The 15,270-nt window shown below is 30.1% G+C and overlaps 2 protein-coding genes across 3 annotated transcripts in view; one reads left to right on the forward strand and one right to left on the reverse strand.

Moving 5' to 3' along the window:
• The first annotated feature begins 110 nt into the window (after positions 1-110).
• LOC148226062 (uncharacterized) lies at positions 111-2,434 on the forward strand. The gene is made up of 4 exons (XM_088204363.1): positions 111-292; positions 458-854; positions 913-1,053; positions 1,121-2,434. The coding sequence occupies exons 1-4, from the start codon at positions 232-234 to the stop codon at positions 1,389-1,391; spliced, it is 870 nt and encodes a 289-aa protein (XP_088060489.1). The 5' UTR covers positions 111-231; the 3' UTR covers positions 1,392-2,434.
• Positions 1,260-15,270, reverse strand: part of LOC148226063 (ciliary microtubule inner protein 2B) — a 26,987-nt gene continuing 12,976 nt past the window's right edge. The window contains exons 2-4 of one of the 2 annotated variants that reach the window (XM_088204365.1): positions 5,195-5,296; positions 4,189-4,535; positions 1,260-4,128 (exon numbers count right to left, since the gene is read on the reverse strand). In XM_088204365.1, coding sequence (XP_088060491.1) covers positions 3,899-4,128; positions 4,189-4,535; positions 5,195-5,296 — 679 coding nt within the window. In that variant the 3' untranslated portion in view covers positions 1,260-3,898. Of the gene's footprint in view, positions 4,129-4,188; positions 4,539-5,194; positions 5,297-15,270 lie in introns of both variants that reach the window. The other variant, XM_088204364.1, reaches the window with a different exon arrangement.

Consider the following 15,270-nt stretch of genomic DNA (forward strand, 5'->3'; position numbering starts at 1 on the left):
TCTGAAAAATATGAGCGTTTTAAAACAGTATTATTTTACAAGTATACAAACATAAAAAGTTTCAGTATACAAACATAAAAAATAAATAAATTGCACACAAGAGCAGTATAGTCACTTTTTGTTTTGTTATGGCCAAAATTTAAGAAACAAATATGATTGACAAGTGTACGTGTCAAGATGTTTCAACGATATGATTTTTTCTGATTAATAATCAATTTATGATACTATGCGATGTCAGGAACGTTCAAAGGCTTTACAGAAAAAGACATAAGCAAAATGAAGAACAAAAAAGGTTAATTTATCCACAATATTAATCAAACTTAACATTCTTCATAAATACTACCGGTCTTTACGTTAATATTTATTAAACTGTCAATCAAATATATTTTAAATGTATTATATAACATCATATTTATATTATGTAATATTTATTATAATGTTTATTTTGTGCTTGTAGATGTTGAACATCCACTTCCGGTTAAAAATGTTAATAAAAAAGTCACTCCACAACGTCAAAAGCTTCCTGTAAGCGTTGACAGTGTGGTTGAAAAGATTGACGATAAAGCGAAATTACACCGTCCGGTGAACGACGTGAATATGAACCAAAAACCAAAGATTATTACAGAAAACAGTGATTCAAAAGTGGATAGTAAGCCGTCTACTCCGCCTCCTGAAGTTAACGGAAATTGCGATGTCATATCAAATGAAGAAGTCAAAGACAACAGCGTCCCTGTGAATGAAGTTGTTACAAAAATTGAAAAGATCAAGTTCGAAGAGTTTCAGATTCATCAGAAATTGATAGAGGAGCAGAATAGGAGGCGTAAGGAGATGTTGTCTAAAGCTTTAGAAGATCGGTAAGTTAATATCATGTAAAATATCAGTATGAATTGTATTAAAGTGTATTCATTTTAGAGAGAAGCAAACTGTCGAGGAATCGTTGAGATTAGAGAAGATTAAAAACGAACTGAAAACACTCGACGCTCAGTTATCGGATGATGTTTCCATTCTGCGGAAAGAGATTGATAAGTGCAGCTTATCTTATATGGAAGCTGAGTTAGTGTTTATGATATTTTTATTATTTGAAATAAAATTTTTATTGATTATTCCTTGTATGTTTTAGAAAATCTTACCATAAGATAGAAAGGGAATTTCTAGCTGCAAAGTTGCTTCTACAAAAAGAAAAGGAGCGCAAAGAATTACTCACTGAACATTTGTGTACTTTAATCGCACACAATGAAGACCGAAAAGCAAAGAAACTCGAATCGTTGATGGACGAATTGGTTTATAATAAAACTCAAATTAACCCGCCGAATGTGAGCGATGGAGTGTGCGAAAAAACGGGTAAAATGTTGGAAATCATAGATGGTAAAGTCATTTTAAATGATGACTGATTTAATAATATAAGATTCAAAGGCAAGTAGATTTTAATTCACTTAATTGCAGATCAAAATATTTAGATAATTATAAATTCCATTGTATTTTTATATATAGGTAAGATGATGATTAAAATGTTAATTAAAATTAAACAAGAGATGCAATTACTTGAAAACTACTGATGTATCACTATGTTTAATGATAATTGAAGGCATTTAAACAATTTCTCAACTTGTCTTGTACATTAGAATTTCTTCTAACATATTTAAGATACATTAACCAATAAGTAAAGGTTTTCCTCAATTTTTGAATTAGATATAATACTTCAAAATTTGTTATAGCCGCTACAGATATTTTATTTAATAGTTAAATTAGATATTGTAAGGTAAAGTTATGCGAAGGTCAGTGATATGATGCTCAGTGAAAGGCATACTTCCGTCGCATCGCCAATCGAGCTAATTCCATCTCTGCCGCTCAGCCTCGTTGTTAGCAGTGTAGCTCCGTGTTTGTTAACCGGCCCTCTATAGTGAATATTGATGTTAATCATTATCATTAGTAAAAGCTACCCAGCTAATATATTTGTTTTAGTGGTCCAAACAGCGAGATTGGGGTATTTGCATCTTCTTGACGATTTTATTACAGATGTATATCTTAATTTCATGTATTCCTTGGACATACATTAAAAAATATATTAAAACTAATAAGACAGTCCTGCGTAAAAATTAATTCCTTGACAATTATTTTGCGTAGCATACAAAACACTTTGTCTTCCTATAAATGCCATAATTTACCTGTCAAATAAGTCTCATATTTTCATAAAATGAATTAGATTAAGTTCAATATTGTATGTTTATTATTTTTTTCCTTATTAGTAGTATGCCTTAACGAATTTATAATCTGCTCTGAACATATTTTTTATTAGTTTCTTCTAAAATATCATCATTGATATATTTTTTATCTGATATAACATCGATGTGAAAAAAATCTATCTTTACATCTTGAATCTATAAAATTTGGATCATTCACTATTTTTTCAATTCAACAAGCAAATAATATAAAATTACATAGAAAAAAATTATACTGCTCACTAACGTTTACTATAAATTTGCCATCTACGAGATAACAAATAATAATTTAAGGAAAAACACAAAAATTGATCAATTTAAAATTTTTTACTATTCAGAACTTACCTCTAAATCACCTATTATGTCTAACAAATGTGAAGTATGTGTTGTCATAATGATCTTACGAATAGTACTGTGATGTCAGTTTCCATATTTCAGCGAATAAATTCACGTCCAAATTAATCCTTCCACAGATTTATAAAACACTATTTTTGATAATAAAAACACGCACAAACCTACGAAACAAACTGTTGAAGCTTATTCTATATTATTATATAAATATTACTATGTTCTTGCCTTTGAGTCTTTTATATAACAATGATATAAAAAACATCGAATTATTTAAATTGCAGAATATATTATAGTTTAATAAAATGAGTTATGTTTACTTTGACATGTTTTATTTAAGAACATAAATGCATACATAGACTCTAATACTTATGTTAAATACTTTAAGTCGGAAAGAAATGTTCTAAACATAGACAATACTCTGTACTCTTCTAATCATATTATTTATATTATATTGTAGACTATTTTTTTAATTAATATTCTATACATTGAATTTTATGCTTGTAAATCAAATTTACATTTAGAAGCTTATTTTTTACATGTATAATTGACTTACATCTAACTAGTTTTTCAAAATTCAATGATGAATGTGTCGCTTTTATGCCATTTTAGTCTTGAATTTTATAATTTTGAGTTTTAGCTTCGATTGCAATATTTTATTAATAAAATATTGATGAGCATTTTTGTATGACATTTAATTTTTTATAATGCAAGACATTGTAATGAATTATTTTTTTAGATTCTATTGTTGTGTCAAATAACATGTTCAATAAAATAACCGATTAAGTACAAATACAGAGAATATAGTGCCTTAACTTTTTACACGAATTTTGTACTGTAATATACAATTTGCAATAATTATAATATGCCAAATTTATACAATTATTTTCTGAATGTACAATAAATCAGAGCCTGTAAAATATATTATAAAAATATACAATTAATATTTAATTAACATTAAGAGATTATAACATTTGTACTTTTTTAACAAGCTATCGATCCTGATGATGCTGCTTTATAACTTATTAATTTATAACATTTCATATGCATTTTATTTGTGTCGTTAGTTTTAATTGACAATTGTGATCTATTAAAATTATGTATTATACAAACTACTATTTTAATACAATATTTACATATTGTACAATAGTTTCAATTTATTAAAATATATTTCTCTTCCGTTCGTAGAACCTCAAAATGGCATTAGACGAGATGGTGATTTTTAAAGCAACAACCAAACTACGCATTGCAGCTGCTCTAACGTGCAATAGTTCCAAATTCTACTTCCGATTGTTAGGATGTCGTGTAAAAAACATCCTTTTCCCCGTGTGTTATCCTCTACCGTGAGAATATCTCCCTTCGGCGTCCCTCAAAACCCTGTTGACGTTCACCGTTGCCTTTTCTAATGACGTTCTACTCTCCTTTTCTTTTTGCAGAAGCTCCAGCCCTTTCTTCGCTGCACAATGATACCGCTGACTTAAAGATGCCTCAGATCCTTTGACTCTCGGAATGTGTCCCGTATAACCGGCAATGGGCGGAAAGTCGGGAGATATTTGGTTCTCTGAAACACATCAAACCATTATCATTCCAATTAATTAAACGTTGAACCAATCATAATTACCTTTGGCGTTATTCCTCTGCTCGTATTGTCTCAGTGACCTTCTCACTTCGTCCCTGCTTTGGATTGGCTCCATCTTTGGTGCACTTCTCGATCTTGTGTAGCGCTTCTCAATCTCTTTCCTTCTACGTAGCTCTGATTGCTTGATGCTGAACTCGGTCATGCTATCGTCTGCTGCTCTTGCGTAAGACTTCCCATACCGAAAATTCATACCTGGTATGTAACCGGTATATCCCAAAACGTACTTTTTGCTCCGATGATCCGTACCTTGATTGTCTGGATACGTCGGATCTTTTTGATGTAAGTATGGTTTGTGTAGAGCGTAATCGTCCATTCTATACGTCGGTTGTCTTCTGAAAGATAACAGTTATAACACTTGTCATATTGTCAATCATTTTAAATGACACTTTTAATATCTTTACATCTACAATATGTACGGTAAATAAACCTAATCAATATGAGACTATCTATATCATTAATATTAGTTAATAAGAAAGAGATGACCAATTTTAGTTTCTTATTATCCTGTAAATTGGCAGTTGTGTTACACATAGTTGGAAGAGAGGTTGATCAGACACGCAACATTAAGACATACTATGCGATTGTATTTTTGAGTAGTTCATTATGGTGATACATGTCTGTAACTCCATCAAGTGTATGAGGGCAGTAAGGAGTTCCAAAACGGCACGAATTAACTCACGACAGTCCAGGTAGGTGGTCGAACCACTTGGCCCGCACACTGTACTGAAGCGTAAGCCCGATAAGGTATGGTTGTAGTTGCTACCGAAGCTATTGTGCCTTATTTAACTCTTGCAGATTTTTAAGACATGGAAAAGAAAAATCACAGTGTAAATGTGAATGAAATAACCTCACTAATGGATGAGTCATGGATCAGCACATCATATCATCTCATTTTATCTAAAAGCGAAATCTTCATAGATAACATAAATCTAATTATAACTGGATTTTTATTTTATTTTAATATAATATTAACCATGGTATCACATACCTTATCAACCCTCTGGTGGTGAGGTCCTGCATTATTTCTCGCGTGTTTGTCCCATAGCCACGTCCAAAGCGGAATTTTAAAGTAGGGCAATGTCCCGTGTACCTGTTGAGCACAAACAAATCGATTTTTGTAATGCATGCGCCTTGAAAGCTCTTTTTATACATATTGTAATAGCTGTACAAATGAGTTTTAGTATTTGTTCCCTTTTCCATTGTTCATTTAGAGGTTTTATTTTTGGTAACGGTATGTGTTCTTCCTTACTGTTCCTAAACCAATATTCCCTACTAAATTTTAATGCACTTACAACCGCAAAACATATTTTCAAATAAAATTTGACTCAAAGCTAAACCCAAGTGGAAAGAGCACGGGAATTTTTGTAAAAATTAGCTTATTTTCACGAAGTGATAGGTAATCTTTTCAGATTTAAATAACACAAATTTAATTGGATTTTCATTTAAAATTATGTTCATTGTTAGTCATGTTCAAAATGGTTTTTATTTTATTTAACGAGTCGTAAACTTATTAAACTAAAAAGTTAAGGTTAAAATAAGTGTCACATAAAAATTTAAGATATTTTCGTAAAATAAAAAAAGGAATTTTAAAATTAAAAATACGTTAAGGGTAGCTTAATAAAAATGAGACAAACTCATTTATACATCTATTACAGATAATACTTATTCAAATACATACATAAATGTAATATTAATGTCTAAACGATTATTTGTATATACATGTACATACATTGTTTGTGCTTAATTTATAATATAATAATAATATTATTCCATATTCGAATATTTGGAAACTGTAGCTACTGAGTATGTATGTATTTATTAACATAATGTTCTCGAATCGTTTGCCATTTCGCTATTCTTATCACTGACCCAGTGCTTCTAATTATGATAAATTGTCTGTAGGATGGATCCAATCTTGTGTGGGCACAAAACATCGTATCATAATCCTTATCGCCTGGGCAATAACTATTTTAATAAAGTGCATAATTCTTGTAGGTGTTTGCTCATATGTATATTTTTATTATCGTCTAATTCAGTTCAATCTATTTTAATGTTTCAATAATAACATAATCTAAGAATACTGAAAGAAACGTTGGTGGGATTTGTTTTAATGATTTTTGATGTTTCAGATATTGCATTGCGCAATGAGAAATTTTACATTTTATCATTAGCAATAATAATCTGGTTTTTAAAGTAACAATTTACTTAGACATGCAAATGGAAAATTAAAGTTTTATTTAATATCATGTTATTTTATAAAACTTTTACTAAATTATATATTATTCGTCTTTTACTAAAATTATTCTCTACGTGTTAATCAATTTTATATTTCTGATTCGAAATATATTGTATTTTTGGAAACCATAAATTCTTTAATGTCATTTTTATATTCGTTTTTCTAAAATATTTTTTTCCACCTAAAAACTGTTGCTGTGATCTAAATAGACGATAGTCGTTTGAAGCAATGTCTAAAGAATACGGTGGGTGAGAAAGGAGTTCCCAATAAAATCAATTAATTTTTTTCTATCGTCTTCTTGGATACACGAAGGCGAGTGTTGTCTTGGTGTAAAATTACCCTTCTTTGTGTCTATCGTAATTGTCTGCCTATAACCCAATAACTCATAATAAATTACGCCCTATTTACATCCAACAAATACCTTTTACGTCGCGTGCTAAAGTAAATGCTCCACTTTTCATCTTCAGTAACAATTCGACTTAAAAATAAATCTTTCTGTTCTAGAATCATTATTTATTGACATATTTGGCGATGTTTGACAATTTATAAAATACCCATATTCTGCCAAATAACGCCTTTCCTAACATGTACATACCTGTAAACTGACGTAGGTGACACGTTGAGCTTTTGTATCGGTAATTTTGGACCTGCTATGGTGGCAGCCCTAATATACTCACTAACAACTCGCTTCGGAAAGGACTACCTGCCCTTACGTAGATATACAATGTCAAAATTCCCATAATTAATTTTTTAGAACCACATTTGACTACATTTGAATATTCGTTTATCGAATATTCAAATGTAGTCAAATTAATTAATTAAAAATTATTAGATATGCTTAAAAAAATCTAGATCTTGGGCTGCAACATAAGTTTAAAAGTACATTTCCTTCATGCACATCTGGACTACTTTCATGAAAAACTGGGTGCAGTAAGCGAGGAGCAAAGTGAAAGATTTCACCATGACATAAAGATAATCAAAATGCGATACATAAACATGATCGCGGACTATTGCTGGATGTTGAAAATGGATGATCTTCAGCAAGTTTACAAAAAAAGCGGAAAAAACAGGTTTAAAGGAATGAGAAAACGTTGCTATAAGGTATTTTTTTGTATCTATTGGAAATTTTCTTAATGATTCTATTTTTAATATTTCTTATATATTATAGTATTTATTTGCTTTAAGCGATAAATATTAATATATTGGAAATTTTACGTTTTGCTTTATCATATTAAAAAGTCACACACAATCATACATATGTATATCATCAAAGAATCGAATATTGAAAATGCTATAGATATATTCAACCCTGTTTATTTAAAATAAATGTTAAAATCTTGCTGCATAGTAAAGCAAAAGTTATTAATTATATATTTTTTTTATTTAATACAATTTTAATTCGACCCAGATGGTTATAGATCTAGAGAGATGAAAATCTCCAACTTACATCAGGTGGGTTTCTTGAGTGATGGATTCAAATTAGCTTTTAATAGTCGCTCATTATTTATTTTAAGCGATTCGTGTCACTAAAAATGTGGGGCTTCCTTACGATACAAAGTGAAGATTAATTTATAAAGATATAATTTTGTTACAGGCAAATATTTTAATACCAAGTCCAAATGTAACAGATAATACATAAAACCATTATTATATTTATATTAATTTTATGTATGTATTCCTAATTTGCAGTGTAAAGAATGATACACATATTTAAATACAAACATATATGTAATACATATAAGTATAATAAAATAGAGATGTGATATTTTTCACAAAATGTTTAGAGTAACATCATCGCGTCGCATAAACGTTGCTAGCAAAACGTCTACGATTACTAATTATCTACTATCTCCAGCAAAGCAAAAGTCTGGGAGAAATGCCAAAAAAATAATTGAAACGCAGCGTTGGCAATAGACGGCTGGTTGCAACGATGGACTTGCGAAGTGTGGTGTTTGGAAATGTCCCAAGTTATTAGCTTTTCAGGGTTACTATAAAATAAAGTTGTTGAGATACAATTAAATAATATGTATATATATTTTCCAAATCAGTGATACCTAACATTTTTAAAGTAATATGTCTAACGTAAGTATTATTATATTAAGTGGGCTACGAGCTTTATGGTGCCATAGAGAGTCACGACTGCATCTCTTGAGAACGCAACGGTATAGAATAAGGGACGCAATCGTGACACGCGACTACATTATTGTAAAGACAGTGAATCTGCATTTTTTCGGATACTCTGAAACACTTATATTTGATAAATATTATGAGTTCCCAATTGCTGGATTTGCGTCATTGGTAAAGATAAGCTAGAGCAGGGGACCCAAATGACATCCCTGCGGTACTTCAGAACAAATTATAGCAAACTTTGTCAAATGTTTTTTAAAAGTGAGTATAGACTACGTTGACATTAAAATTGAGGGACTTTGTCACTTCACTGTTTTCTAGAGGCATAATTTGACAAAAACCGTGATACTGGTCCACTAAGGCTGATTTACTAAAACCGTTCGAGAAATCGAACTTATACGTACATTATGCTGTTATAATTTTCTTTTATATTTTATTTTAAAATTCAGTGATAAAATATTTGCACAAAAAAGTATTAACGTCAATACTCTAGGAACATCTTGCTCTTAATACACAATGGTTTAAATTGAGCACATGTAACTATAACTAGTCTATATCTACGTCAACTTGAAATTTAGCATCGAGAGACTTTGTTACCGCTTTTAAGAGACATACGAGTTTAGTGACCGTGGAACGACGTGGACGAAACCCGTTGGTCAAATAAAGACTTTATCAACCATTCACATATACATATCATATAAATACACACAAAAATAAAATAAATTCTTAATAAATTTGTAATTTTTTAAGAGAATGCAGATATGCATGAAGCCGAGCAGCGCAATATATTTTGGATATTAATAATAAATTTACATTGTAGATATTTCGCTTTAAAATTATTTTTGATAATTTAATTAATAAATTAAAATTGATATATATATATTTATAATAAAGCGATTATTATTTAATTACATTAATTCCTTTTAAACTAATATCTAGTTGTTTGTAGACGTTTTTTGACTCTAAATGTTGATGTTTTACCTAAAACTCAACTCTTTTTAAATCTTTTGATAAAAATACTAGATAAATTTATTATTAGTTTTTTGCTTTTTTTATTGTTCATCACAGATTTAGTAAAAGTGTACATAAAAATTGTTTATTTAAAACTATTCATTATAACTTGAATTTTAATGGCACCTTTGCGTGTCGTTTTTCAGCTTTTCAATATGATTTTCGTTTCGTTTGGAGACTTTCATTATAAACATATGATAATATTATACAAATTATAGTTTTATAGGTAACAGTAAAATGTATCGTTTATCATTTTATATAAAAATATTGATTCGCAAATAAATGCATTTGAAGAATCATACATTTATGTTTCAACTCGCTTTGCCATGTAATATTAATATTGTACAATTTACAGAATTATAGTAATCTTAATTTCTGTCATTTCTTTAAAACTTATCGATGTTTTTAGACAACTTCTTTATGAAAAAAAATAAAGAATTTCGAATTATATGTATCGTATTATTCATGTCAATATGTTTCAACTATAAATACTAAATAATTAAATAAATAAAGTCGCTATTACTACAGAATCATACAGTCGTATTATTCATGGAGCATCCATCGCAGTTTCATAGTATTTGTCCATATGAGACACGGCGCTACTTTGAATTCTGCGAGTTGTGAATATCGTGTCATGTGCTTTATTATGATTTAATATCTTAATATTATAATAAAATATTATAAATCAAAAAATGCTCTAATTAACAATACTTTCTTTATGATGCATATGAATAGCACATACAATATATAATACTTTCTTTAAAATATATTATATAATATTGAATTTTTTATCAGTTGGGCCAAGCAAAACAATGGAGGTAAATAGACATAATACATTTTACATTTGATTGTTTAAAAAATATTTACGCTTACAGTGAACATATTGAAAGTAAAAGCCTCACTCTCTTATCTATTATATAATGAATAACACATATACGTCGTTGATATCATCGTAAAATATTTTACAAAGCTTTATTTCGATGTGTTATTTTTAAGTAATTATTTTTCCTCCAAAATTAACAAGCAAACATAAAAAAAATTATTAATTTATTTTTATTGCTGGCCTTGATGGTTACATTGTGTGTTTATGTATGTTTACAGGTCCCGAGGCATTGTGTCATAGTGTCAACCTTGACCTCCACATTATTTATTAAAAAAACTCACTAATCGAGACATTGAAAACTATGCAATGACTGACCTCTTAGACACGAGACAATGCACATAAAATGAATCCACTTGACCTCAACAAAAGAGCACTATTCCATTTCCTTGTCCATTTATCCAAGAGTGCACAATCAAAACTCTTGCGAATTGGAAAACTCCTCCACGAAAAATTACCCATTATACACACATGAATCGCATGGGAAAACAGCCACGCCGCAAGCGAAAACTTTCATTTTAGCGATGCAATTATCAAGAGATTGATTGCCACCGTTGCGTTGGGTAGTTAGCAGCAACCTTGAGGGAAAACTTTGGATAGCTGATGATCAACCCTCAGACCTGTGGCACGGAAGCGAACCTAAAAAGTAGAGGGTGGCCAAGACGGATGCTATGTCGTGCCAGGGCGCTTTTAGCGAAATCACAAGTGCAAAATTCAGCGTTTCCACCCCTTTAGGGGGCTGGGGTTGGACTGCCGAGGCGTACCACTCGCAGGATTGCACGGTGCCCTAGAAATAAACGCAAGCGGTTAACTAGTCATTATTGGCCCTGCGCGAAGATCTGTCTACAACTTTTGACCTGGTTCGAAATAGGTATCGTAATTGCTGTTTGAAACTCTAAAATTACACCTGAGATTATCATCAAAAGCGATAATTGTTCAAAAGCGAGTGTTATGGCAGTATTTCGTTTCCACTCGTTTGCTGAGTATCTATTACAGGTGTAATAAACAAGCGTTATTGTATTGTTGAACTATGAAATAATTCATGACTTGCTTGTTACGATAGAACCAACCTAGCGTGGATATTTATTATTATGACCATGGAGTACATTATGCCATTAAGTTATATCAAATCTCTACTGTGTTAATATATCAAACATGTTTACTTTCCTTACTTTTAAGAAACTAATGACTCAAAGCTTGTGAAAATTATTGTTTAAACAATAAGTATTCGGGAGATCCATTAAGGATTTCTTCGATTACTTATATAACTTTTTACTAAAGAAAAAGTAAACATCACGACAGTGGCGTTGCTAGGGTATGTTCCGCCCAGTGCGATCCTTAAAATTGCCGCCCCCCCCCCCGTATATTTTTTTGCAGGGTCATAAAATGAGCATTTCTTAAAATAACAAATTGGTTATTATTAAGCTCTTGATATTCGTGGATTTATATATGTTTTAGTGCATTCAGGGTTAAGTACCACACTAGACGATCCCATCGCGAATATGCCGCCCAAAACAAGTGCCGCCCGGGGCGGCCCGCCCCCCATAGCTAAGTCACTGCGTCACGAGAATAAATCAAAAATAAATATGTGGCAATTTCAAGGGAATGGGACACAAAGGAATCATTTTAGAGATCAGTCTCTCGATAGATATCTTTGCCTACAGATCTAAGTATCTAAATGTAATCTAGTAGTTAAAAATTTGAATACATAAATATTCATGATAAAAAATTAAATATCATAACTTTATGTGAATTTTCTTCTATATACGCTTTCTCAGTGAGTAATATAAACCAGTGTGCAGAACTGTTACTGTAGAAAATAAAAATATTATAATAACTATGCTTTAAATGCTTCGTCTTTATCTACAAAATACTTTCTTATAGATGCTAAAACTTTAGAGTTCTTTGTAAATACGTATTGGACATCCGTTTTTTACTGGCAGCTCGTATGTATAATACATAACGTCTGGATATTTTTTCGCAAGTTATTTCAAAATATTTCTTAAAATTATTAATATTAAAAAAACTTTATAAACAGTACGTATTTTAAATATTTAGTTATTATATAAACTTGGGGCAACACTTATTAAAAAAAACTAAATAAATAATCCCTTTTTGTGAAAATATTTATTTACTGCATTTATCTTAGAAAAATATACAAAATATAAATAGAAATTGCAGAGACGCTAATGATTATTAATACAACCTAAGAAATGTTCCTATTCGGTTAATCAAATGATTTTTGCGAAACGACTTTAGTGGACCAGCAACACGGTTTTCGTTCGCGTCGTTATACGGTCACTTAACTGTTATATCTCTTGAAAGCGGTAACACAGTCCCACGATTCTAAAATCCAAATTGACATATTATAGTTTTAGTTCCCTAATATTGACCATTATGTAGCAAGAACAAGATGTTCCTAGAGTAGTGTCTTAATAGTTTTTAATTGGTATTATCACCCATTTGTGCTTATATCATATTAAATCACCGCATTTATATTAGAAAAATATACATAACATAACAGATTATGTAAAAATTTTTATAATATAACCTAAAAAAATGTCTCTAATTGGTTTATCGAAAGATTTTATTAATATGACTTTAATAGGACCAGCAACACGGTTTTCGTACGCGTCGTTCACCCTGTTGTGCAAATATTTTATCACTTAAAAAAAACAAGAAATAAAAAAATATTTCTAATATTTGTAGAGACGCTAATATCGATTAACAGAGCCTGAAAAAAATATGTTAAAGTGATTTTAAAGGAATGGCATTAGTGGACGAGCAACATAATTTTCTTCCGCATCGTTCTACTCACGAAAACAGTGACAACATCCTTCGATTACAAAATCTATACTGACTCTTAAAAAGCATTTAGAAAAATGTACAAAATTATTGTAAAAAATTGCAGATATGCTAATGACTGTTAACATAACCCTAAAAAATCGTCACTTAAATTTTACCATTTATAAACATTTCACTGTTTTTGGATGTTTTAATATTATAGTTTCATAGCATTAGTATTCAGAAAAAAGATATAAATATATTTCTGAAACCACCTTATTTTCCCCAGATTATTTTGTTCATATCTCATGTCATGTTCAATTTTCCTAATCGCATCGTCTGTCTTATCATGTCGGATCTACTCCTGTGTTTTAGGAACTAGGAAGCACTCACTAAATTGATCCCATTTTGTTAAAGCCTCTACCCGTTCGTATGAATATTTTATTCAAGATTTATTCACTAGTTCCTATTATTGCACACACGCATTGTGAATTCTAAATGGCCATAAACGAAGCCATAAAAATACTTGCGTTATCAGTGTGGTTGGAATGTGATTATGATTAAGTATAGCGAATGTTTACATGGTTTTTATTTGCTGTTATTTTTGCATATGAAGTACAATTATACTAAAAAGAAACTCGATAAGGTGAATCGTTGCTTGTATTATGTAGGCATATTACAATAATGGAATCGAATATAAAAATGTATTGTGATACAGTCCTTTATATATTTTGCACGCTTTGAACGGTCTAGTAATAAAATTGTATAATGTAACGATTTTATAGAGATGAAGCTATTTCAGATAATCGACTATTTGATCTACATAATAAGTAGATTTTAAATACAGCTCTCAAAGGACTTTTTTGCACAAAAAATGTATGTTCTAAAAGAAGATCTTCTAAAATAAACATTCGTGCTTAATAGGCGTTAAATAAAACTTGTGAAAAGTTCCCTCTTGAAATAACAAATCAAACGCAAAAATATCCTTTCTATGTTTTTCATTCCTTCGGAACAAAGCAAAAAGTTTACTATGACGTCAGTTGTTTTTTGCGAACAAAAACTTTAACACGCAATCTGCTTGTTTGGTCTACAACTAAATTTACCATACAACCAGCAAGGTTTATCTAGTTTATCACATGGTTGAAAGTCCCCATTAAATTTCACAATGCAATGTTGAATAATCGATATACAGAAGATAACATTTTCTTCCTCTAGAAAGTGAAAAGTCATTGTGCGACGTTGTGAATATGCGTTTTTATTTTCTTACTTATTTTTATTTTCGTTACTTCCTACCGCTATTGTGTAAATAATTAACGTAACGATATAACGGTGGGAATTTTTTGTTACCTGCGCCGCGAGTGGCATCTGAGAAATTGATTCTCTTTTAAAATTAATTGTTAATTATCTGTCTGAGATATTCTATGGCGTAAACGCACGCAACATGCCATATATTCTGTAAACATATAGCGGAAATTTATGTAATTTTTCTCTGAATTCTTAAACCATAGTTCTTTGATAAATATGTAACATATTTTTAGCGACTATTTATAAAAAATAATGTTTATTAGCATACAAGTGTGAATTATTGCAATTATTAATATAACCCTCAATAATAAATTATCTGTATTATTTCAATAATTTATTATGATTTTTATTTAAGAATAATAAGAGCAATAAAAATATATTTTCAAGACTAATATTATTGTCTCTGTAATAACATATTAGTTTATATTATTATATAAATGGATTTTCTGGTTTCTATTGAGAATTTAATATTGATAAAAATAACGATCTTAGCATGACTAATCATTTGCTAATTTAATACTATAAATATGAACAAATATCTTCAATTAACTGATTTTTATACAATAAGCGCACACTTATTTTGCCATAATGATCAGATAACTAGATTTGTATCTAAATTACTCACAGGTTTTAATTGTACAGTAGAATCTCGGATTACGAGTGTTTCACATTTTTTTAAAATAAATTTTGACTTGATAAACGAGCAGTATGTATTCTGTCA

Source organism: Plectrocnemia conspersa, unplaced genomic scaffold, assembly GCF_051122295.1.
Source record: "Plectrocnemia conspersa isolate PC_06_02 unplaced genomic scaffold, ASM5112229v1 ptg000014l, whole genome shotgun sequence".
NCBI classification, from domain to species: Eukaryota; Metazoa; Arthropoda; class Insecta; order Trichoptera; family Polycentropodidae; genus Plectrocnemia; species Plectrocnemia conspersa.